We start from the raw sequence: 27,728 nt of genomic DNA on the forward strand, positions 1-27,728 counted from the left end.
CCGAAAGACTGTTTTTGACAAATGTTTTCAACTCAAGAAAAAAATAATTCAAAGCAGATAAAAAATAATAATAGAAGTGAAGCTATGTTATGAGTTATGACAAAATATTATAGAAAACATTCATGAAAAGGAAAAAAAAAAAGGTAATTAGGATAAAATTGTGGTGTAATTGAAGTACATGATATAGTAAATAATATACTTATATAAATAGTAAATAATAATACAGTAGAATCTCTCTAAATTAATATTCGGTAAATTAATAAGCTCTATAAGATAATATTTTTCTTTAGTCCCGATTGAAGTTAATGGAAAAAATCATTGATTACGATATCATAATAAGATCATATCCTTGCTTAGATCAAGCTCTCTGGCCGGAACTTCTAAATCACAGGTTGAGATCGTAACTCAATCTAAATACATATATTTTTGAAAGACGCCTATATAAATATATGGTCTCATCACTATTATAAATTGATAATTCCTTAAATTTATAAAAATATCTAAGACAATCAGTGATATATGATTCTAGTGTTTTTTTGCATTTTGTTAAAATTTAAATTTAGTTGAAACTCATCTCTAACTTTTCTCATTCAAAAGTTTCGGTGTTGTCTTCTTGAATTGCACCAAAAAATTGTGAAGACGCGATAAGTGTTTCTTTACACATAGCTGGTTCCGATGATATTGTATTATCGTCAACTTCATCAACAACATTATTTTCTTTATTGGTGTCCACAATTTTTTCGAAGCTCTGGACCTCTGAATATGTATCATTTTTCACTCGGGTAATCTAGCATGATATTGACATCCATTTTATTGCCGTAATTGAGATCATTAGTCATGACCTCGAGTTCATAAATGTCGTTTTTACCAGTGGATTCATTGAAATTCCTTGAGGCTTCATCCTTCGAACAATGTAATCAAATTAACCTTTATTGAAAGTTCACATACTCTTTAAATTGATAAATATTAATTAATCGATTAAGTAATTCCTCTACAAAATATTAATTGGAAAACTAATTTGTTCTAAAATGTTTTAACATCTTTCTAAATATATACGGTATATAAAAAAAGTTGTTACCCGCAGCCTCTTTGGTTTTGTTCTCTTGTAGTCCGTCCTCTAATAGACTTTGGGGAAAAAAATCAAGACAAGTATTGAAAACATTCTTAAATTTATCATAAATTTATTAGTTTTGTTCTCGAATTATTGGCAGTCTTAAGAACAATTCTATACTTGACTAACTAAATTCAAATTCACCCCGTTCTATCAAATGACATAGCAAGTAGTCTCATACTCTTATAAGATTATGGAACTCTTAATAAAGCTCGAAAAAAGAATTGAAAATACTCCTAAACTTGACAAAAATTCAAGAGTGTATTTCACTTATGTTTCAAGATTGGAGGTATTTAAGTTCAGTTAGTTAAGTAGAGTGTAATGTTGCAACCCTAAGTCATTTGGTAGATGGATAAAAAATAAGTTATACATACATATATATATATATATATTACTTTTTGTATAACTTATACAACATTATCTGATAGATAGATAAGAAATAAGTTATTTGATAGTATAAAATTAATATGATGTTTGGTTAGTTGACAATGTTGAAACTTGCATGACTAATAAATATATAAGTTTTGAAGAAATTAATCCTACATAAAATAATACGTATCTACATACTAATACTTGCATAACTCTAACCAGCTACCAACTCGATGAAATGAACCAAGGTGTTGTTGGGCATTCTGTGCCGTTGCTTCCATTGAATCAATAAACGCAATAGTAACCGGGGATTTGATATCACTATCTGAGCAAGAGTTGGTGGATTTGTGATACGTCGCTCAATAATGGTTCCTTTTTCATAAATATGTGATTCTACTATTTGACTAGTAAAATGAATTCAATAATTCTTCTTGCAAACTATGTGTTTGATTAAATTCTTTAATAACTTGTGTATTTACCCCCAAATTAAAGTTGAATGTGTTTTTCTATTAATATATTTATGAGAGGGGTTGGAAATATTCTAAATTTGGTGCAAATTATTATTGACATAATACATAAACATGACTTTTAACTTGGCTTTGACAGACAACTATGCCTTCCAACTTTGAGTGTGTACGACATTTAAACTTGTATAAAATTAAACAAGTAAACACACTTGTCATACATGACATAATACACGTAAGACACAAAATTGACATGGATGACGAATGTGTCTATTTATTCAATTTTTTGCAAGTTTAAGTCTATTTGTGTACACCCAAAGTTAAAGGTCATAGTTGTCAGCTGAAGCCAAGTTAAGGGTCATGTTTATGTATTATGTCATTATTAGTTTCGTTCGTGAACTATTGACAGTCTTAAAAATACTCCTCTACTTGACTAACTAAACTTTGAGATATACTCGATCATATCCACGATCTGCCACATGACATAGCAAGTGGTATCAAACTCTCATATGACATATGGCGCATAATAAAAAGTCGAGTGAACTGTTGAAAACACCCCTAAATTTGGTGAGAATTTAGGGGTGTATTTAAATTCAGTTAGTCAAGTAAAGGGACGTTTTTAAGGTTGTCAATAGTTCGAAAATAAAACTAATAATTTACGCCTAGCACATGTAACGTGTTTTATTATTTAATATTCCCTCTCCTTTTTTTTAGTGAAAATTTCATATATGACATATATTATATTAATATTTTCAAGTTATAGCAGTAGATTTAAACTTTCAAGTTATAACATTAAAAATTTCAGGTTCTAATAATTTATTAAAAAAAAGTTGTTTTTAATAATTGAAAACATTTGTTTTAAAAAAAAGATTAAAAAAAGCAAAGATAAAAACAATTTTGAAGGCAAAAAGGTAAAAAACATAAATAAGGGTGTTAATTTAATTTGAATTGAGTGTAGATAATTACTGATTAGCACGAATTAAGGAATTCAAACTAATTAAGAATAGTTTCCTTAATTCACTCAAATTACTTAAACTTAATTAAAAATTCTGACTTTATCCTTTTTTTTTTCAACGTTTCTCTCTCTTCAATTTTCTGCCAAAAATCTTCTCACTGTCGAGTAATTGAAGTTTTTTTTTTTCTTTGAAAAATCTTGATTTTGTTGTGATGGACAACTACGTATCAATATTAATTAAACATGGTGAAATATGGGATCCTTCAGGTTAGTATTTATTATTGTTTAGTGATTGGTCAAAATTTATTTTTGTTAATTTTTGTTCATAATACGTTTTTGTTAATTTTGTTCATAATACGTTTTGGTAAGTTTTTTTTTTTGTTGCTTGATTAATTTGTATACTGTCAAAACCATGATTTCGTGAGAAATAGGCGCAATATATGAAAGATTTGAGTATAAATGTATAAAATATAAATAGTTTTATCGTTGTAGATTAAGTAGGTATAGTAAAATTGTAAAATTGATTACTGTTGAAAATATAAATTAAATGTAAAATGTTGAATAAATTTGGTAGTATAAATGTAATGAAATTAGTATGAAAGTGTGTTCACTAATGTGTTAAAAAGTTATTTAGATTTTTGAAGAAATGTATGAAAAGTGTTTTAATTTGGTATTAAATTTGAAATTTTATTGATTATATATGTTTTGTCATTTGTGTATAAATTTGTGTGAGAGTAATGAATTATTTGATATGAGAAATGTATAAGATTGGTATGAGATGATTGTTGTTTGAAATGTGTATTAAGTGAGTATGAAATATGAAATATTATTTTTTGTATGAAATTTGTTTTGTAGTGTATTGTCTGAATGATATTTGTATGAAAAAATAATGACGAGCGTGTATAATTTTGTTGTTATTATAATTAATTTATGATGAAACAGGAAAATATGCAATTCAAAAAGTGTCGGAGCATAAATTGATACAAAAAAATATTGTTTCAGTGCGTATTACGTATCATATTATATATAGTTTTGTAAAGTTTTTTGTACTTTTGTATCCTGTAATACTAACACAATAATTTATGTTGGAACAGGAAAATATGCAATTCAAAAAGTGTCGGAGCATAAATTATTGTCGTCTGGTTCAAAAAGAATTGTAGGGAGACCACAACATGAACGTTGGAAAGAATTTGCTGATGTGAAATGCAAGAGGTCTAAGGTTACGTGCAGTACATGTCGTTAGGAGGGACACAACAAGAAGACATGTTCAAATTACCTTGCTGGAAAAAAAAAAGACATATTTATTTTTATTTTGTTTTGGTTGTTTTAATGTGACAAACTCATGTTTTGATTTATTTTGTCTTTTAAGTTAATGAATTATAATTTCAGATAATTTATTAATGTGTACTAGTTAATTATTTGTGTATTAAGTGTTTTTCAAATGCATAGTAAAAAACTAGATAATGATGGTACGCAATTGATATCAACTGAAAATTCAAATCTTAGTATGAAATTGGTATACATTTGGTATCCAACTGATTTCCAACGATAAAATTGAAAAAGAAACTTGTAATTGAGATTTTAACTAAAATAACCAACCTAAAACTAGTTAATGTTGCATCTAATTTGTATACATTTGGTATCGAATTGATATCCCATAGGAAAAATTGAAAAAGGGCATGTAATTGAGATTTCAACCGAATTAGACAACCTAAAACTAGTTAATTTTGTACCCAATTGGTGTACACTTGGTATCAAATTGATATCCCATTGGAAAAATTGAATAAATCATGTAATTGAGATTTCAACTAAATTAGTCAACCTAAAACTAGTTAATTTGTACCCAATTGGTGTACACTTGGTATCGAACTGATATCCCATTGGAAAAATTGAAAAAAACATGTAATTGAGATCTCAAATGAATTTGTTAGCCTACCAACAATATTCATGTTTCATTCCGATACCAACTTCATTTTATAAGTAGTTATAAATTAATTATTTCACATAATTTATACAAAAATTAAATCAATTTCATATCAACATTCATACACTATATATGAAATTTAGTTCAGACCAATATTATTCATGTTTCATTCCATTTCATGTACATAAATTTTAATAAAACAGTATACCATATTTGAAAAAAAATTCACACCAATATTATTCAAACATCATACCATATTACATGTGCACTGTGGCATTGAATAAACGACACTAAAATCAACTAGTTGGGCTACTGATTTCAAACCAATTTCATACCAATATCAAATAACACTTCATACCAGTTGAATACCAACATTCCATCACATTTCATACAATATTCATACCTCATATATTAATGTCATATTCATACAAATATTATTCAAATTTCGTACAGTTTTCACATCAATATAAGTTTCGTAACAACAATAATCATAATACAATATTTTTAACACAAAAAATACTAAATTGAATAATTCAAAAATAAATTAAATAAAATACTTATCCTAACCACTTTTTTGCCTTTTTTTCAAATTGGGATTTCTGAGTCCTCTTTCCTTGTTGTTCTTCTTGTTGATTGGTTTTGAAGACTGACCAATTTCGACATTTGTTGTTTTTTTTTCTTTTTAATCTTACTTACGAAATCTGAATCTGAATCTGAAACAAAATGAGGCGCTTCTACAATTTCACCTTCCTCTTTTTTCCCTTTTGATTTGCATGACTAACTGTTTTCTTTGCTTGACTAATCTTCGATTGAGAAGAAGCATCTTTTACCGGAATTTCATTATTTGTTGGCATTGCAACACTTATCTCTAGTTCAAGAGCAGAAACCTTGGCCAACGCCTCTTCTCGAGTTGCCTGCTACCGACAACAAAAGAGTTGATAGAGAGAACAAAATAATAGAAAGAAAAAATCTGAATTCATATATAACATTCTTTCCTGCACATATAATTTTTAAAACATGTGCTAATTTTAAAACAAATACGTATCCACTTCTAGTGGGGCACAAGTAAGCATTCGCTTCTTCCAATTATTAAACATAACAAAAAAATCATACAGAAAGGAAAGTATGTTATCTTATTTTTTCCCTTCCACATTCATGGGGCTCAATCGTGAGTTCTGCTGATTTTCTTTTTTAATGAAGAAGACGAACGTTGAAGATGGTGAGAGAAAAAAATTAGTTCTATGTAAAAGAGGAACGTGGGGGTGGGGGTATGAAAACTGGAAAAAAAATTTCTAAAATGGTGCAAGAGATAATGACAATTGATTCTCGATTAATGTTATCCCTAAAATGGTGTAAGAGATAATGACAATTGATTATCTTATTTCTCTTACTTATTAATTGTAAGGTAATTATAAAAATAATAATTAATTAATTAATTAAATCAAATAAATTAAATTATAAATTAAAATTAATCTGTTAATACTTGTAATTAAACTGTTATAAATAATAATATATAAAAAGTACATCTAAAGACTGTAATATTAAGCCTTAAATAAATATGTGGGGTGAATTTTCCTTTTTTTTTTTAATACCAAACAAGCAAGCACACCCTTAAATGGGGCCATTTTTTCACATGTTACACCTCAATGAAGTGGGACTAGTTTGTATTTACCTGGAGTAGTAGGTAAATGATAATTGCTTTGCATGCTTAATTTTTTGTATGTCGAAAATATTTTTGTTACTTATAGGTCATTCATTTGAAATCTCACTTATGAAATTAAATGAAAAAATATATTTTATTAGACATATATCTATATTATAATATATTAATTTTATCTATATTTCAAAATAATTACGTATTTTATTATTAATTAAGAGTTTTCTATCAAATAAAGCGGAATATAAACCTAGATACATGCATTTTTGTTATCAAATACACTAAAAAAGAGATGTGAGCGAGATAGTTATGTATCTCAGATGCATGCGAATCACTCCAAAATACACACTAGATACATGTATTTATATGTACCTAGTGTAATTCGCATATATCTGGGATAACAGATACACATGAGAGTGACGAGCGAGATTGTTATGTATCTCAAATACATGTGGATTCAATTGGATACAGTCTAGAAGTCATTACACTTAATTTTGACCTCATATATATCTCGAGATATATGTATCTGGACATGGACGCACCAAAATCTGATAAGATTCATAATATTACAAATTAGCGTATATCTAAGTAATTAACTCCTACACTAATGAAATTTGTATTAGTTTCCCAAATTATGTTGATACATTGATGTTGTAGCAACTAGATGATAAAGGACAAGGAACCCCATGCTCCATACTGATCTATAATTCTAAAAGATTAGGAGATGGGCATCAGAGATGAGAAGTAGAGACTTTTCAACACGAAAGCATCAAATCCAAGCCCAAAGATAAGTGCATTGATAGACTGACAGATTCATAAAATTGGTTTGGACGGTTTAACTTTAGTTTTGGATGAATGGGACCCATATCCCATGTTTACAATTTGTTAGGGGTTACTTGGTTCACATAGATAGGTTTTTTGAGATTAAATTATGTATTTCGTTCATTTTAATTTGTTTGTTTAACTTCTTCTTTTTTTAGTCTTTATCAGTAGAAATATCTCTTTTTTTGTGTGAAGATAGAAAACGTAGTATTAAATCAATTTTTATCGCTATTCCTCCTCTAGTGGTCATTCATTCTTTTGATCATTTTCGTGTACCCATTAGATGGAAGCCCTTTTGGGGGTTTCTTAGGGATTGATTCACCGGGCAAGTAAATAAGACGGAAGTCTCATTGTTTATAGTGTTGCTGTATTTATTGATTGATAATAGCGTATAAAGAATTTCTTTCTATTTTCTTCTCTATTTAAGTATCAAGTATTAGTTCATTGGTGGTTATTTTATTTTTTCCTAAGAGATGCCATCTGCATCTTTTTTTATTATAATCACGATCCATGTTTTCCTCGATTAAAGCCAACGGAGGGCCAAAGTCATCAAAACAAGAGGCATGGTCTACTCAGCAAACGCACAAAGTGGATCGCAATTTGGTTGCTGAAACTAAATTTATTTATCCAACCAAGAAAGATATGTGAATTGAACATTTTGACATATTTTATATATTTTAAATTTAAGATCAGAAGATTCAAAATTTTATTTTACTTTTTAAAATTTAGTATCAAATCAAAACAGAATAATTCAATTGAAACAGAAAGAGCACTTTGTTTGATTAAAGATAAAATAGTCTTATTTTGTCTAGGACTGGACATAAAATATCGAAAATCGAATTATCGAATCAAATAAAATATTTTGATAATTTGGTACTTGGGTATTCGGTATGGTATTCAGGAGTAAAATTATAGAATTATGGTATTCGGGTAATTTGGGTTTGATATGAGACATTAGTACCATTTGATATTTGGTATTTCCCGAATACCGAATTATTTACTTAATAAAAATCATGTATCAACAACATGTTCATTACTCATTAATACAAGTCCAAAGAAAAAAGTTGCAGAATGAACATAAACAACCCAAATATATGTCTTTTAGTTGTATCAATTTATTTTTCTTGATGTCTTCTTACTTATTGATCTTCTATTTTATCGTGCATCCACATAAAAAAATAGAAATGATTGAAAAAATAGTAATTAACTTTGTAACACAATTGGCTACAACTTCAACGGTCTAACCGAATACCATACTAAACCAAAATTTAATTTACCGATTACTGAACCGAAATTTAAAATTTTGATATTTGGTATATACTTTTAACTATCAATTACCGAATTATCAAACCTGAAATTTAATAATCCCAAACCGAATACCAAACGTCCACCCCTAATTTTGTCCCAATTTAAACTACAATCTAAGAATTAACTTCGCCCATGAACTAAACACTCTTATTACTTAACATATTGCTCCCAGCTCCCTACGTTAGCAAAAATATTTATATCCCCAAAAAGTGTTATCTTACAAATTCAAGATAAAATTAGAGTATATTTTTCAGTTATACCCTAATTTTTCATCGTCATAATGATGTTTAATTTTAAAGAGAAATTTAATTAATATATATAATTTTAGTAAATTATATATTATATTTATTAATTTCTAATAAACGTAATATTTGCAGCTAACACTTATTTTAATTTTTTTGTGAATCTTATCTGCCCAAAGACAAAATAATTTTGAATCTACGATGAGAAATTTATTTACGTGGACTTTTTACACCCAAATATAGATAAGTTGCTATGCCTAATCAATCAAACGGTAGGTGGTCTATATTTTGCTTCATTGAATACAAGATATGCTTGGATTTATGGATTAAATTATTTCAAAATTATAATCTTGATCGAATATGTATTGAAGTTTTATAAAATTAAAATGTTTTTAAATAAAGACGGTTTTATATTTAGAGGAATTTATTTTTGAGATCTTTCGATTAAGGATGAAATAATATTTATTACTCTATCACAATCTTCGTTGTTTTTAAATTAAATTGAATCGTTAATCATATTATATTTTTTCAAGGATGTATCAGATCGATATAAGTTAAATAATATGAAATGGATGAAGAGTGTTTAAATTGTGAAATTGAATAACCCCTTTATATCATTGTCAAAATACAACCAAATTCATTAAATGGACCACACATGAATAGACAGATGAAGTGAACGTATTATTACTAATTTACTATATTGTTTTGTTTTTTTCTAATTAGAATCTTTACTTAACTTTCTCTTTTCTTCACCGGCCACTTTCAATTTACAACTGTTTGGTTTTTAGATTAATTTTCTAATTTATTATTTGTCTTTTTCAAGTTTTAGTTTATTTGGGAAGTTATTGAGTGCACGATTTAAGGACCTTTGAGGGAGCAGTAGAGGAAGATACTTCATATATATCACCTAATATCCAATACCAATATTTCGATTTTTGAGTTTTATATTGAAATATTATGTGTACGATATTTCTTTTATCTGGAATATCATCAAATGTTTATAGAACCATATTGTAGTTATCAATTGTTCATTTTTTCTATCTAAACAATGATGATATTTCAACCTAGGAAAAGTAAATATTCGTTGGGATGTGTTTCGATAAATATTTGATGATAGATTGTTCAAACAAGAAACTCATACACCTAAAGTATATCAATTTTTTAGTTTCATACATGAATTATTCACTGTATGAGTTTCTTATTTGAACTAGTTATCGTCAAATATTTATCGAAAAATTATTTGACTTTCAAAATTTGAACGATAACACATATAAATTAAATAAAAGGGAGTAATAAAACAAATTAAAAGGTTGCGTGTGTCTTAGGACCGTTTAGTCATAATTCTTGCAAATAGTTTTTGAAAAAAAATACAGTCATAAAATTTGTCATGTTTTGACAAAGAAAAAATTGGAAAAAAAAAAAAACACAAGACCCAAAAATCTGGAAAAAATGGTCTTGGGGCCAAATTCTAGTTTCTCAATTCTTTTAAAATTTTAAACTTACCCTAAATATTTATGTTTTATAATATATAAATAAATCATCCTTTATGATTCCACCTATAATTCTATCTACCTACCCGACTACTCATTAAATGCATTCATTAAAAGATTATTTGTAGAATATGAAAATATTATAGTAAAAGATAGTTATATACCATCATTATCATTTATCTTTTTGAGTAGATGGTCTTTGTAACTAAATATAATAGATGATAATCGTATTATTATTATTAGTTTTTTCTAAAATATCGTATTATAATTTTAAAATAACATATTATCTAGTTCATTATAAAAATTATGTCAAACTTCTGAATATTTGTAATAGTTTTTTTGAAATTTATATATATATATATATATTATGTTTATTTTTTAAAAAAGTAAAATATGTTTTCCAAAAATTATGACCAAAACATGTATTGAAACTTCACCCAAACCATTTTTTCCAAAAATATTTAAAAATATATGATCAAACGTTAACTTAATCCTAAAGGCCAATTCATTCAACTTTTCCTCAAAAGTGTAAATTTTAAGGCAAAACTTAAAATTTAATTAAATAATAAGTAAGTGGTAATAGAACATGGCCAGATACATTGCTTGATATCTTCCTCCGTTTAAAATTTAAATCTAATACGACTTTTTTTTGGAAAGACACAAAAGATATTAATAAAAACTAATGGCGAAAGGATCCGTTTAGAATTTGAAATTTATAAATTTCAAAAATTAAATAATAAGATCAAATTATAAGTAGTTGAATTTAGATATATATATATATATATAAAATAAATTTACTATTACAAAAATATAAACTTTGTTCTAAAAATTATTAAATTTGATTGAATCTGTACGTCAGCTTCTAGTTCTATATAATTTATTGAGAATAAGTTAACCAATCACCGTCGATGCCGTGTACATTAGCTATACTAGTATATATATATAGTTCTTGTAATATAATTATATTTCCTATAACCTCTTTGAATATTCTTGATATCTTATAATAGTAGTATATAATATATAATATCTAATTGATAAGAATTATTGGTGTTAAATAAGTTGATATTTTTGTTTGTTTGTTTGTTATTTTCATCCATGACTTGTGACTTGGTGTCTGGATTTATTTATTTATATTTTTTTAAGAAGAAAAGTAGCAATCAAATAATAACTTTTTTATTTCTCATTCATTGTTCGGTACCTATATTGGAGCCTGACTAAATTCAAATTTGCATCAGGAAGTCCCACATTGGGGTAAAACGCTCCCTAATAAAGACGATTCCGTATCCAAGAAAACTCAAACTCGAAACCTCTTGGTTAAGGATGAAGGAGTACTTACCATTCCACCACAACCTAATCACATTATCAAAAAGACAATGAAACACAAGTTGCAACGTAACTGTTCTTAGATCAATATCCATGTTAGCCTTTGGCAACTAGATATTGGCATCGAGATCGAAAATATAATAATAATATATTTAGTAGAGTTTTATAATATTAAGATGAAAGATTCAAAAAATAACTATATTTTTGGTTTTTGATGAGAGAAAAATAATTACTAAATAGGGATATATATTTTGAAAATCAACGTTATATTTTTTTTATAGTGATATTTGAATCAACTTAAATATTTCATTCAAGTACATTTATTTTGTCATTATCACAAATATGGAATAATTTCGGTATGTCGAGGCACCGAGCTAACTTATCCAAATTTAAAGAAGCCATTTATTTTTTTCTCTTTATTTTTATTGAAATTTGACTACTAATCTCTCATGATGTGACAATTTTTCTGTTGTTACATATAAGTTTTAACAAAAAATAGAAGTGAAAATTAATTTATCAAGATGATTGTTTTAAATTAAAACAATTATGTTTATATCAAACAATCTCTCATTAACTTAGCTCACGTATCTACTTATTTTTTTAATATCATAACAACATACTCAATGTAATCCTACTGAATAAGTCAATACATATACCTTTACTTATATCAAGGAAATGAAAAAAGAAATAGAAGAGGATAATTACAAAATGAGAATCGAACTCTTCTTAAGATAATTAAAATGAGAATCGAACTCCATCTAAGATAATCAAACAATTGAGCTTCTAAGATTTTGCGGAAAAAGATTAAATTATAGTAGGAAAAGTTAGGCTTATGGGTCCTACAGTAGAGAACAACAAGGGCCATTCAGTCTTTTCTTATCCAATCAACGTGGCCTACTTTGATACCGTGCAACAGTAGATAAGAATCTTATTTTAAAAATGTACATTCTCACTAGTTGGACAAATATCAGAATCTCAACTCCCATATTTAATTATCACATTTTAGAAAAGTTTTATTTATTATTCCTCATATATAAAAAGAGCAAATTATTTATTTTTTTAAAAATATTTTTTGTTCCAACTACCTAAAGCTTCACTTTCCAAGATATTATAATTGCACTTTGTATTAAGAGTAAATCATAATTTGTTAGAATAAATTGATTACTTTCTTTGTTCTAATTTATACGATATAGTTAATTCAAAACAAATCATATATATTTGTATGAATATAAAATAATCTATCTATATCTATATATATATATATATATAAAGCTGGATGTTAAACATGTTTATGTGACGCTCTCTAAGGCCAAGAAACCTATTTTTTTATTTTCTCTTTTTTTAACATTTTTAAAAATATTTTTCATATCAAATAAAATAATTATTTCTTACCATCTAACTGAAAGCAATTACCACATATTCATTGCTTAATTTAAAGCGGTACATGATAAGTTATAACAACACATTGCCTTCTTTGTAACAACCCAATTATGACATGTCTTTTGGGCTTCTCCCCAATACAATTAAAACATTTACCTGCTTAATTATCACATTCTACCATTTTATTACTGTATTAAATAATAATAATATTTAATTGTCAGTTTTTTAATTAGGACTGAGTAGTATTTAATTGTGTATATATATTTTGAAAACTAGAAAGTTCAGAAATTCTCAAGGTCACTGTTCAAAACTCAAATTCATAACAACATTCTTCGTATTGATAAATTTTTTAAATCTTTATTGTGTGAGTCAATCTCAGATCAAGAAAGAGTGATTTTTCTAGACAAAGAATGATTTTGTTTCGTATTTAACAAAAGAAGAGGAGAAGGGACCAAGAAGCTCTTCAAAGATCAGAAATTCAACCAAAACTTCCACACTATTTTTTTTAGTGAAATAGGACTTATGGATTACTGTTGTACTCATTGAATTTTTCAGAAACATGAAAAAATGAATTTCATGTGGTTGTGATGATTTTGGTTATTTTTTGTTTCAATTCAAGTACAAGTAATTTCAAGGTAGTTTTTGAAGTAGGATATAGACATAATTTAATATTGATATTTACATGCCTAAATGTTTAGTCGTTATTCTTATGACAATTTTTTTCTCCTTTTTTCAATAAATTTATACAACGCAGTTCTTATGCATCTTTTTTTTTATTATATATAATTTTGGTACAAACATAGTTCTTATGCTTGGTATCATGTTAGTTAAACCTTTTGTTTAGATATATAAATTTATGAAGTTAGGCATGACGAAAAAAATCTATATAGATTTCTTTTTTTTTTAATCTTTACCTTTGTAATTAATGAATTGTTAGCTATGATTTGTTTTTCTCCTCCTCTTAGTTTTAATATGTTTGTTTGCATGTGTAAGTTTTAATGTGAAGTTTTATGCTTGATTAGACTTTTTTATCAGTGGAAAGTTGGAGAATTTATAGCTCACGTTTTTTTTTTATTTGACAATTGTTATAAATCATTCATTTGTTACAAGAATAAGGTAGAATATCTAGGATCGAACTTGAAATTAATTTATAGTCTATTTATTTGAGATATAAATTTAGATAGGATTATAATTTCAAAATAATTTTGTCAACCAAACAATTTTTCAAGGACTATGGTGGGAGCATGATGTATTGATCCAATCTCCTTCTTTAAAAGACATTTCGCAATACAAAATTAGCTAATGTGTGGACGGATATCTCTAATAACATGAATAAATATCTTTTGAATATTAAATAATTTATTTAAAAATGACTACAAATATAAATTATTATTGTGATCACTAAATCTACATCGTATTTCTATTAACACAATTTTGATTTAGTTGTTATATCAATTTCCGGACTTCCATTTTCTTTTTTAATGTATAGATTTCTACTCATGATATTAGCTTTTAATGATTTTTTTTAAACATGACATGTAATTCTTTTCTTCCGTTTCTAATCTTCCCCTAATTGTTACTTTTGATTTTAAGATTGCCTTCTCTTGGACTAAAATTCTCTAAATTATTTTGAATTTAAATGTGTATCTTATTATGTAAAAATCAAAATTACATCTAAATATGTTAACTAAATAACAGTTATTAATTTTTAATAATTAAATTATTTATGGACAAAATATACGTAACAAAGGACAGGCTACAAGACTTGTATGTTACANNTATTTATGGACAAAATATACGTAACAAAGGACAGGCTACAAGACTTGTATGTTACTCATTTTTTTTTCTTTTTTCTTATGAAAGTATTTTTCCTGGAAAACTATGTGACACTTTTATTCCTATATATATATATATATAATTTTATTTTTGCAATTCTTTATCAATTAAATAAATTTATAAATACCGCGCATAGCGCGAACAATTTCACTAGTTTATTATATTAAAGATAAAAATATGTCAAATATACAAACGTTTTAGAATCCTACTTGTTACTTTATTTTTATATATCTTTCTTTCTTGTTTCAGCCTCTCCACCTACCACTAATTTGTGCCTTTTGAGGGTTCTTTTATTAATCACTTCTCTCTCTATTTTTACTTATCTATTAGAATATATAAAAAATATATGTTCATTTTAATATCTATTTTATTTTTATTATTAAATGTTTTTTTGTACAATTTTAATTATTCACTTTAAAATTTGTGTCTTTAAAAAATAACAATTAATATGAATATTTTACTCATAATATTCATATTAATTGATGTATAGTTTCAAATTTTGAGGAAAAGATGATTAATATTGAGGATAAAACTTGAATTTTCTTTTAATATGCTAAAGTGACATATAAAAATAAAAATATATTTAAATATGTAGTTGACAAATAAAAATGAATGAAGGAAATACTAATTATTTCCTAACTGGTGAGATAATTTGTAATAATTAAGAGTAATTATATTGTAAGATTATCATTTTACTTATTACTTCTTAAATGATATGTTTTGATTAAATTTAATTTTGTGTTAGAGTTTAATTAAATCTGAATTCACGTTGGAAAGTGAATTGAGTAACTAAATTTGTCCTTTGTTCTTTCCATTTCCATCTTTTTTCCTACACATTTCTACATTTCCAAAAGTACCCCTTCACTTTTCCTTTATAACACCCTACCTTCTCTACATTTTCCCCAATCCCCTTCTTCCCCAACAATACAGGGAAAAAAAAAAATATCAACCTATCATGGCAGCTCACAGCTCAACTCTCACCATATCCGTACTTCTCATGCTCATCTTCTCCACCTTATCCTCCGCTTCCGACATGTCAATTATTAGCTACGACGAGACTCATATTCACCATCGTACCGACGATGAAGTCTCGGCGTTGTACGAGTCCTGGCTAATCGAGCACGGAAAATCGTACAACGCCTTAGGAGAAAAGGATAAGAGATTCCAGATCTTCAAGGATAACTTGAAATATATAGACGAACAGAACTCTGTTCCGAATCAGAGTTATAAGCTCGGATTGACGAAATTCGCCGATCTGACTAATGAGGAGTACAGGTCGATTTACTTGGGTACGAAGAGTTCCGGTGACCGGAGGAGGTTGTCGAAGAACAAAAGTGATCGGTATCTTCCTAAAGTTGGGGATAGCTTGCCGGAATCAGTTGACTGGAGAGATAAAGGTGTGCTTGTTGGTGTTAAGGATCAAGGAAGCTGTGGTAAGTTAATTTTGCTACTACTATTTGGTTATAAATCTAAATTTATCAAATATCGTAGCATAATATATAGTATGCATAGGATAATAACATACTCAGTTTAATCTATAAGTGGGGTATACAACAGTGACAGATATAGTAACTTGAAAACTAAAGATGAATTTTGAACCTCTCGATCTATAAGTCAACTCATAATTTTTTTATGGAGTTAAGATGAACCTTCTCTACTCCCTAGATCTGTCATTGATATATCTAGAGTTTAGAGTATGCTGTATACATAAATCTTAGTCTTACAAGGATATCGAAAAATAAATAATAGAACTGAAGAAACTATATCTGATAGATGTTTGCTCAAGAAAGGACATATCAAAGCAGATCGAAAAAAATAGTGACAAAATTATAGCAAAATATTATATAGATAACATGATAAAATATCCTGAAAAGAAACACTGACTACAACAAAATTCCGTGATAATTGTACAATTATGGAAATACAAAGAGATAGTAATAACAATCGAAGAGCAAAGATTATAAGAGGAAAATATTAAAATTACCTGTATTATGGAAAACTAAACAACACAACACTTAACTACATATTAATCACTTTACTACCAATTAAATGAATTAAACATCTACTTTTGCCAACATGAGTTATAGTATAGTGGTGGGAGAGATCATGCACTAATCAAATTTAGTCGAAGCTTCAATATAGGCTCCCTGGGTGGAAATCAAAAAAAAAAAATCATCTACCTTTACTCAACTTATTTAACTTGTTCACAATAAGTTAAAGTATTATAATAATAGCATAACAATTATTTACAAGAAAGTCAAATCAAATAAATAATTAAAGTATTATAATCTGTTATTTTGTTCTCAAAAAATTTTCCTAATTTTTTTCCGGGTCAAATATGAACACAACAGATAATTATGGTGAAAAACTTTAAACAACGGAACTTGATAATTATGGAAAAGCTCAATGATTGATGTTTATAGAATACTATAATATAATATATGCTATATTTAATTTGCAAATCGATATAAACTTTACATGAATTGACCTTTTTATAAAATACCATATGACATTGACGTGCATTGTAAAATTATAAAAATATCAACAAAAAAAACAAGGGAACAAACATCGATTTCAAATGTTATTCATTTGGCAAACCAATTTGTATCTTTTGGCATCTTGCAGCTTTTTGACAAGTTTGAAATATGTTTTAAAATTCTATGATGCCTCCAACATGTCTTGATTTTAGTAGATGCTTCCTCTTCTTAAAATACTTGTCGTATTTATTAAAAATATTATTATGTTAAATATTTATATAACTAATACATGTATAAGTTATAAGGAAATTTAGGTATTATCATGCTACATGAATATCCTTGCAGATAATAATGGAAAAATTAAACACGACTTAAGATAGCATAATTTTTCATAATCCCTATCATTTGAATTAATTACAAAAATCTCTTTTTTCTTCTCTCTTAACATTTGGATACATCACTCCTCTACTACATACATTACAACTTTATTTATACACGCCACACAGTATCCGGTACAAATGTTATTGTTGATATATAATCTCAATTATTTCAAATCTAAATCAGTATGATCCTGGTTTATAGTTATGTATCGGGCGAATGAGCAATGTATTTGCTAGACTGCCTGTTATGAACTCTAACCAACTAACAAATGATCCATGTGATATAACAATTTTACTGCTAAACGACCACTAAATTATGTGCCTCAACCATAAAAAATGGTAAAATATTTGTATACTTCAATTCAATAAATTTGTTGTATGGCTGAATATTTGTGTTCTAATCAATCGATTAAATGAACCAGGGAGTTGTTGGGCATTCTCTGCCGTTGCTGCCATGGAATCAATAAACGCGATAGTAACCGGGAATTTGATATCACTATCAGAGCAAGAGTTGGTGGATTGTGACAAGTCGTACAATGAAGGTTGCGATGGTGGTCTTATGGACTACGCCTTTGAATTCGTCATCAATAATGGAGGAATTGACACTGAAGAAGACTACCCTTACAAAGAACGTAATGACGTATGCGACCAATATAGGGTCAGTATAACATTCTTGATTTCAATTACACTCTTAATTAAATACCAGTGTTAAAGTGTAGACTAATAAGTGGCAACACATTTTGTTTGTGATGCAGAAAAATGCCAAGGTTGTCAAAATAGATAGCTATGAAGATGTTCCAGTTAATAACGAAAAGGCGCTGCAAAAGGCTGTTGCACATCAACCTGTGAGCATTGCACTTGAAGCTGGTGGCAGAGACTTCCAGCACTACAAATCTGTATGTTTCTATTCTCGTATTGCCCTATCTAAGTTAATGTCTTTCCAGTAAAATGTTGCCTTGATCAATGACGTGTAGTTTTTTTTTTCGACCAAAGATATATTAGTTGACAGACTTCTAATTGTAGGTCGAAAAACTATGATGTAACAATGATCACATCCAATTATTCACGCGATTATCCTACTTGTAATTTCAGGGCATCTTTACTGGAAAATGTGGTACTGCAGTGGATCATGGTGTAGTTGCTGCTGGATATGGTTCTGAGAATGGCATGGATTATTGGATCGTTAGGAACTCATGGGGAGCTAAATGGGGAGAGAATGGCTACCTCAGAGTCCAACGTAACATTGCCAGCTCTAGTGGCTTGTGTGGTTTAGCCACAGAGCCTTCATATCCAGTAAAGACAAGCGCAAATCCTCCTAAACCCGCTCCATCTCCTCCATCTCCAGTCAAGCCACCTACACAGTGTGATGAATATTCTCAATGCCCTGTCGGCACCACTTGCTGCTGTGTCCTCCAGTTCCGTAGGTCTTGCTTCTCTTGGGGATGCTGCCCACTTGAAGGAGCCACTTGCTGTGAAGACCACTCCAGTTGCTGCCCACACGACTATCCTGTCTGCAATCTTCGTCAAGGCACCTGCTCAATGGTAAGTAATTTGAATTTGTCATTTCTACGAAGGAGTTTCAACTCTCCTATACACAGACAACGTAAAGAATTTGGACCAGAGTTTTTTCTTTACTNTCTGCAATGTTCGTCAAGGCACCTGCTCAATGGTAAGTAATTTGAATTTTTCATTTCTACAAAGTAGTTTCAACTCTCCTATACACAGACAACGTAAAGAATTTGGACCAGAGTTTTTTCTTTACTTACTCTATTGCTTTTGTTGATACAGAGCAAGGGCAACCCACTGGGAGTTAAGGCAATGAAGCGCATTCTTGCACAACCTATTGGGGCCTTCGGAAATGGAGGAAAGAAGAGCAGTTCTTGAATTCTGCAAGCACCAATACTGTGGAATGAGGTGAAAGAACAGCGCCAACAGAGAACGTGTATTGGTACATTGATTAACATACCTCATTTTCCAGAAGAAAGGTGTAGAGACAGACAAATGCATTATCAAGATTACAAGATGTTGATTAATGATTTGTATATATTGCTTCTTTATTGAAGAAGGATTATTGTTCTACTTTGTCTAATTATTTAGTACATAGTCCTTGTTTCTTATTATGATAAGACTCCAAGTAATGCCCCTTTCATTAGGCTGTTTATTCTTCCATTTGTACTTGGTTTCAACAAATAATAATAAAAAAAAGACTATCTTCTGTACCTTTCATTTACCTCTTTTGTTTTGTCCCACCATGTTTACGTATTTATGGAATCTTGCATTCTAGTTTGAAGTCGAAAAATAGATTTCATGCAAATTGCACCATTGAGCATTTTATATAGGCTATGGCTCCTACAGTAGAGAACAACAAGGCCCATTCAGTCTTTTCTTATCCAATCAACGTGGCATACTTTGATACCGTGCAAACAGTAGATGAGAATCTTATTTTAAAAAATCTTCATTCTCACTAGTTGGACAAATATCAGAATCTCAACTCCCATATTTAATTATCACATTTTAATTTTTTTTTATTTATTATTCCTCATATATAATAAGAGCAAATTAATTATTTTTTAAAAAATATTTTTTGTTTCCAACTACCTAAAGCTTCACTTTCCAAGATATTATAAATGTACTTTGTAATTTAAGAGTGAATTATAATATGTTCGGATAAATTGGTTACTTTTTGTGTTCCACTTTATAAGATATAGTTATAATTCAAAACAAATCATATGTATTTGTATGAATGTTTAACATTTTATTATGAATAAAAATAACATTTAAAGTTAAATTATTAAATATAAAAATATATCAAATATACATACCTTTAAGAATCCTATTACTCTATTTTTATATATCTTTCTTTCTAGTTGCAGCCTCTCCACCTACCACTGATTTGTGCTTTTTGAGGGTTCTTTTATTAATCACTTTTCTCTCTATTTTTATTATATAAAAAATAAATGTTCATTTTAATATCTATTTTATTTTTATTATTAAATGTTTTTTTTGTAGAATTTTAATTGTTTACTTTAAATTTTACACTTTTTTAAAAAATAATAATTAATATGAGTATTTTACTCATAATATTCATATTAATTAATGTCTAGTTTCACATTTTGAGGAAAAATAAATAATGTTGAGGATAAAACTTGATATTTTTCTTTATTATGCTAAAGTGATAAGTGAAAGTAAAAATATATTTAAATATGTAGTTGACGAACAAAAATGAATGAAGGAAATACTAATTATTTCCTATTCATTTTCTAACTAGTGAGATAATATTTTGTAATAATTAAGAGTGATTGTACTGCAAAATTGTCATTTTACTTATTACTTCTTAACTGATATGTTAAATTAAATATGAACTAGTAAACATGAACAAAGGAAGTATTAAGTATATGTCTTGGTTAAATTTGATTTCGTGTAGAGTTCAATTAAATCTGAATTCAGGATAAGAAGTCTTCTCACAAGTTGAATTGAGTAACTAAGGGCCCGTTTGGCCATGCGATATGATATAATGATATGGAATCATGATATGATATCATGATATGGAATCATGAGATGAAATTGAAGTTTTGTTTGGACATGCGATATGAAATTTTTGTGTTGTATATTTTTTCATAAATATAAAAATCTCATAAGTTGTAAAACTATTAAAATATCCCCAATTGTTTATTCAATCTTATCAAATAACCAAAAATTTATAAAATCGCATTATAAATTATTATAAAGCTATTTATTCTCCACTTAAGTAATTGTTTCACCTAACTTTAATTTAATAAAAAAAATGAACATAGTAGTGTACTAGTCTTTAATATAATCCTCCCACATAGTACGAACAATTTTCTCAAGTTGAACTTGCATTTCTCGATCATGCGACCGAGAAGACGAACCAACATTGTTACTTTGAGCCATTTGTTGGTCAATATCATCCACAATTATATTTTCATGCTCATAGACCATAAATATTTCATCACTTTAACAATTGGTTGATGTGAGTTCAAGTGACTATATGTTGGTTAGAATAATAAATTTTATGTCGGTGAGAATAATAAATTTTAAAAAGTAATGATGTGATTATAAATTTTATTTACATATGAAAAAAATGGTTAGTAGATATAAATGTGGAGTTGTTTTAACAAAAAATATAAACTTGTAAATCAATTTTTGTATTAAAATATCCCAAATCATGATATGAAATTACCATATAATTTCATATCATGATTTTTTGAAATTATGGAATCACATCTAATGAGATGAAATCAACGTAAAATTGCATGTTCAAATGCCAATTCCATCTCACGATATCATATCGTGTATCGCATAGCCAAACGCCTACTAAATTTGTCCTTTATTCTTTCCATTTCCATTTCCATCTTTTTTCCTATACACTTCTACATTTCCAAAAATACCCCTTCTCTCACCCTTTATACACTCTTACCTTCTCTACATTTTCCCCAATCCCCTTCTTCCCCAACAATCCAGGGAAAAACAAAAAATATCAACCAATCATGGCAGCTCACAGCTCAACTCTCACCATATCCGTACTTCTCATGCTCATCTTCTCCACCTTATCCTCCGCTTCCGACATGTCAATTATTAGCTACGACGAGACTCATATTCACCATCGTACCGATGATGAAGTCTCGGCGTTGTACGAGTCCTGGCTAATCGAGCACGGAAAATCGTACAACGCCTTAGGAGAAAAGGATAAGAGATTCCAGATCTTCAAGGATAACTTGAACTATATAGACGAGCAGAACTCTTTTCCGAATCAGAGTTATAAGCTCGGATTGACGAAATTCGCCGATCTGACTAATGAGGAGTACAGGTCGATTTACTTGGGTACTAAGAGTTCCGGTGACCGGAGGAAGTTGTCGAAGAACAAAAGTGATCGGTATCTTCCTAAAGTTGGGGATAGCTTGCCGGAATCAGTTGACTGGAGAGATAAAGGTGTGCTTGTTGGTGTTAAGGATCAAGGAAGCTGTGGTAAGTTAATTTTGCTATTACTATTTGGTTATAGATCTAAATTTATCAAATATCCAAGCATAGTATATAGTACGTACGATAATAACATACTCAGTTTAATCTATAAGTGGGGTATACAACAGTGACATATATACTAACTTGAAAACTTTAGATGAATTTTGAACCTCTTGATCTATAAGTCAACTCATAATTTTTTCATGGAGTTAAGATGAACCTTCTCTACTCTCTAGATCTGTCTTTGATGTATCAAGAGTTTAGGGGTCGTTTGATTACTATACAAGAGATATTTTTATTCATGTATAAAAAGTTGCATTAGCTTTATACCATGTTTGGTAGAAGTTTTGTATTAGGTATTAAAGTCAACATAACTTATATCATGTTTGGTTGGTAAGAATTTAAATGTTGTATAAAAGTTATTCATGTATTAATTTATACGGTATTTGGTTGCATTTTTTGTAATCCTACATAATTAATACCCACATAACTTATGAGGAAATCTATGTATAAAGTTATATAGGGTAGAAGGTGGAATAAGCTATGTAACGATTAGTTATACATGTATTAAAATGATAAGTTACATATTTATCCTATTAATTTATTTTATTTTTATTAATTGGAAACTTTACTGTTTACCTATATACGTTTGTTGTTTTTATTTCTTTTTATATATAGACCATTTTCATTTCTTTTAATTTATTTTATTTTTTTAATTGGAAACTATACTGCTTTCCTATCTACGTTTGTTGTTTTTATTTCTTTTTATATATAGACCATTTTCATTTCTTTTATATACTTACCGTTTTTATTTATTTATGCAAATATAAATATTTTTTTAATATTAGAAATTTGATTGAATATTTTTTGACGGTACATATGCTAATCAAATATTAGCATTATATATTATTCAATATATTCCACATTTTATTAGCATGTATTATTATTTTGTAAATATTATATATTAATAATTTACAAGAAGTTTAATATTCAATAGTTAATAATTCATGTATTGTAATCTCTACATAACTAAATAATACCTACATAACTAATATCTGCATAACTAATATCCGCATAACTAAACCCTGCATAACTAAACCCTGCATAACTAATACCTGCTTAACTAATATCTGCATAGCTAATACATGCATAACTAATACCTGCATAACTCTAACCAGTAACCAAACGTCCCCTTAGAGAATACATAAATCTTAGTCCTACAAGGATATCGAAAAATAAATAATCGAACTGAAGAAACTATATCTGATAGATGTTTGCTCAAGAAAGGACATATCAAAGCAGATCGAAAAAAAAATATAGAAGTGACGAAATTATAGCAAAATATTATATAGATAACATGATGAAATATCCTGAAAAAAAACACTGACTACAACAAATTTCCGTGATAATTGAACAATTATGGAAATACAAAGAGACAGTAATAACAATCGAAGAGCAAGATTATAGGAGGAAAATATTACAAGTACTTGTATTATGGAAAACTAAACAGCACAACACTTTAACTACATATTAATCACTTTACTACCGATTAAATGAATTAAGCATCTATCTTTGCCAACATGAGTTATAGTATAGTGGTGGGAGAAATCATGCACTATTTAAATTTAGTTAGAGCTTCAATATAGGCTCCAAATACCTGGGTGAAAATCAAAAAAAAAAAATCATCTACCTTTACTCAACTTATTTAACATGTTCACAATAAGTTAAAGTATTATAATAATAGCATAACAATTATTTACAAGAAAGTCAAATCAAATAAATAATTAAAGTATTATAATCTGTTATTTTGTTCTCAAAAAAAATTTCCTAATTTTTCTCCGGGTCAAATATGAACACAACAGATAATTATGGTGAAAAACTTTAAACAACGGAACTTGATAATTATGGAAAAGCTCAATGATTGATGTTTATAGAATACTATAATATATGCTATATTTAATTTGCAAATTGATATAAAATTTACATGAAGTGACCCAATAATGTCACTTTCATCCTTCTTATAAAATACCATATGAATTATAAAAATATCAACAAAAAAACAAGGGAACAAACATCGATTTCAAATGTTATTCATTTGGCAAACTAATTTGTATCTTTTGGCATCTTGCAGGTTTTTGACAAATTTGAAATACGTTTTAAAATTCTATGATGCCTCCAACATGTCTTGATTTTTTAGTAGATGCTTCCTCTTCTTAAAATACTTGTCGTATTTATTAAAAATATTATTATGTTAAAAATCTATATAACTAATACATGTATAAGTTATAAGGAAATTTAGACATTATCATGCTACATGAATATCCTTGCACATAATAATGGAAAAATTACGTAATTGCACGACTTAAGATAACATAATCTCTCAAAATCCCTATCATTTGAATTAATTACAAAAATATATATTTTTTCTTCTCTCTTAAAATTCGGATACATCACTCCTCTATTAGATACATTACAACTTTGTTTGTACAATGTATTTGGTATAAATGTTATTGTTGATACATAATCTCAATTATTTCAAATCTAAATCAGTATGAACTTGATTTATAGTAATAGTTATGTATCTGATCCATAACTTATGTATCGGCAAATGAGCAATGTATCTGCGAGTTATGAACTCTAACCAACTACCAAATGGCCCATGTGATATAACAATTTTACTGCTAAACTACCACTAAATTATGTGCCTCAACCATAAAAAATTGGCTAAACATTTGTATACTTCAATTCAATAAATTTGTTGTATGGCTGAATATTTGTGTTCTCATCAATCGATTAAATGAACCAGGGAGTTGTTGGGCATTCTCTGCCGTTGCTGCCATGGAATCAATAAACGCGATAGTAACCGGGAATTTGATATCACTATCAGAGCAAGAGTTGGTGGATTGTGATAAGTCGTACAATCAAGGTTGCGATGGTGGTCTTATGGACTATGCCTTTGAATTCGTCATCAATAATGGAGGAATTGACAGTGAAGAAGACTACCCTTACAAAGAACGTAATGGCGTATGCGACCAGTATAGGGTCAGTATAACATTCTTGATTTCAATTGCACTCTTAACTAAATTCCAATGTTAAAGTTTAGACTAATAAGTGGCAACACGTTTTGTTTGTGATGCAGAAAAATGCCAAGGTTGTTAAAATAGATAGCTATGAAGATGTTCCTGTTAATAACGAAAAGGCGTTGCAAAAGGCTGTTGCACATCAACCTGTGAGCATTGCACTTGAAGCTGGTGGCAGAGACTTCCAGCACTACAAATCTGTAATGTTTCTATTCTCGTATTGCCCTACCTTTTTTTCAATACCTCAGTTAATGTCTTTACAGTAAAATGTTGCCTTTTGATCAATGACGTGTAGTTTTTTTTCGACCAAAGATATATTAGTTGACAGACTTCTAATTGTAGGTCGAAAGCTATGATATAAAAATGATCACATCCAATTATTTATGCGATTATCCTACTTGTAATTTCAGGGTATCTTTACTGGAAAATGTGGTACTGCAGTGGATCATGGTGTAGTTGTTGCTGGATATGGTACTGAGAATGGCATGGATTATTGGATCGTTAGGAACTCATGGGGAGCTAACTGGGGAGAGAAGGGCTACCTCAGAGTCCAACGTAACGTTGCCAGGTCTAGTGGCTTGTGTGGTTTAGCCATAGAGCCTTCATATCCAGTAAAGACAGGCGCAAATCCTCCTAAACCCACTCCATCTCCTCCATCTCCAGTCAAGCCACCTACCGAGTGTGATGAATATTCTCAATGCCCCATTGGCACCACTTGCTGCTGTATCCTTCAGTTCCATAATTCTTGCTTCTCTTGGGGATGCTGCCCACTTGAAGGAGCCACTTGCTGTGAAGACCACTACAGTTGCTGCCCACACGACTATCCTGTCTGCAATGTTCGTCAAGGCACCTGCTCAATGGTAAGTAATTTGAATTTGCCATTTCTACAAAGGAGTTTCAACTCTCCTATACACAGACAACGTAAAGAATTTGGACCAGAGTGTTTTCTTTACTTACTCTATTGCTTTTGTTGATACAGAGCAAGGGTAACCCACTGGGAGTGAAGGCAATGAAGCGCATTCTTGCACAACCTATTGGGGACTTCGGAAATGGAGGAAGGAAGAGCAGTTCTTGAATTCTACAAGCACCAATACTGTGGAATGAGGTGAAAGAGCAGCGCCAACAGAGGACGTGTATTGGTACATTGATTAGCATACCTCATTTTCCAGAAGAAAGGTATAGAGACAGACAAATGCATTATCAAGATTACAAGATGTTGATTAATGATTTGTATATATTGCTTCTTTATTGAAGAAGGATTATTGTTCTACTTTGTCTAATTATTCAGTACATAGTCCTTGTTTCTTATTATGATAAGACTCAAGTAATGCCCCTTTCATTAAGCTGTTTATTCTTCCATTTGTACTTGGTTTCAACAATAATAATAACAAAAAAGACTATCTTCTGTACCTTTCATTTACCTCTTGTTTTGTCCCACCATGTTTACGTATTTATGGAATCTTGCTTACTAGTTTGAAGTTGAAAAATAGATTTCACGCAAATTGCACATTGAGCTTTTGATATAGGTGTTTCGAGCTTATTAATCTATGAAGAATTTGTTGGAAAACTTATATGCACAGCGGAAGCATACCATAATCTTACTACTTACATGAATAATAGATAACCAATATTGTTTATGCTAGACCACATAATCATGCTAGAACACATAAACTTCCTGAAATTTAATTTGATAAATACCTCTTGAAGCGTGATCAGACACCTTCAAGCAAATCCCCAAATTAGATTGATTTTCAAACGAATCCACAAGATAGACAACAGCTATGATCTTCTATAGTGATCCCAAGTTCACATCTGAACTCTCTCAATACTTGGGTGGGCAAGTATGAATAGAAAACTAATCTATCTAGGGCTAGAAGAATCCCTAATTATAAGGATTTCTTCACAGTCCAAAGAGGAGAACCAAACACAC

At 28.9% G+C, this 27,728-nt stretch overlaps 1 protein-coding gene and 1 long non-coding RNA gene across 8 annotated transcripts; one reads left to right on the top strand and one right to left on the bottom strand.

Moving 5' to 3' along the window:
* Positions 1-15,776: 15,776 nt before the first annotated feature.
* Positions 15,777-27,109, top strand: LOC125863156 (low-temperature-induced cysteine proteinase). 7 transcript variants are annotated; one of them, XM_049543316.1, is made up of 6 exons: positions 15,777-16,314; positions 18,161-18,396; positions 18,494-18,634; positions 18,831-19,280; positions 19,527-19,652; positions 26,904-27,109. In XM_049543316.1, exons 1-5 carry the CDS (start codon positions 15,837-15,839, stop codon positions 19,620-19,622), a joined length of 1,401 nt encoding a protein of 466 aa, XP_049399273.1. In that variant the 5' UTR covers positions 15,777-15,836; the 3' UTR covers positions 19,623-19,652; positions 26,904-27,109. The 7 variants fall into 7 exon arrangements, with proteins under 7 accessions (XP_049399273.1, XP_049399274.1, XP_049399272.1 ...); XM_049543315.1 differs by lacking the exons at positions 18,161-18,396; positions 18,494-18,634; positions 18,831-19,280; positions 19,527-19,652 and adding exons at positions 22,567-22,724; positions 25,525-25,760; positions 25,858-25,998; positions 26,209-26,658 and having other exon boundaries at positions 15,778-16,156; positions 26,778-27,109; XM_049543314.1 differs by lacking the exons at positions 18,494-18,634; positions 18,831-19,280; positions 19,527-19,652 and adding exons at positions 25,645-25,760; positions 25,858-25,998; positions 26,209-26,658 and having other exon boundaries at positions 15,779-16,314; positions 18,161-18,280; positions 26,778-27,109.
* Positions 18,863-26,550, bottom strand: LOC125863158 (uncharacterized). The gene is made up of 2 exons (XR_007446110.1): positions 26,341-26,550; positions 18,863-18,962 (listed from the first exon to the last, which is right to left on the bottom strand). It is a non-coding gene; the product is annotated as an uncharacterized LOC125863158 (long non-coding RNA).
* Positions 27,110-27,728: the final 619 nt, after the last annotated feature.

This window comes from Solanum stenotomum, chromosome 4 (assembly GCF_019186545.1).
Source record: "Solanum stenotomum isolate F172 chromosome 4, ASM1918654v1, whole genome shotgun sequence".
Lineage (NCBI taxonomy): Eukaryota > Viridiplantae > Streptophyta > Magnoliopsida > Solanales > Solanaceae > Solanum > Solanum stenotomum.

Coding starts and splice junctions, on each gene's coding strand:
- LOC125863156 (XM_049543316.1), top strand. CDS start 15,837: ATGGCAGCTCACAGCTCAACTCTCACCATATCCGTACTTCTCATGCTC. Junction 16,315..18,160: donor TAAGGATCAAGGAAGCTGTG/GTAAGTTAATTT, acceptor TAAATGAACCAG/GGAGTTGTTGGGCATTCTCT. Junction 18,397..18,493: donor ACGTATGCGACCAATATAGG/GTCAGTATAACA, acceptor TTTGTGATGCAG/AAAAATGCCAAGGTTGTCAA.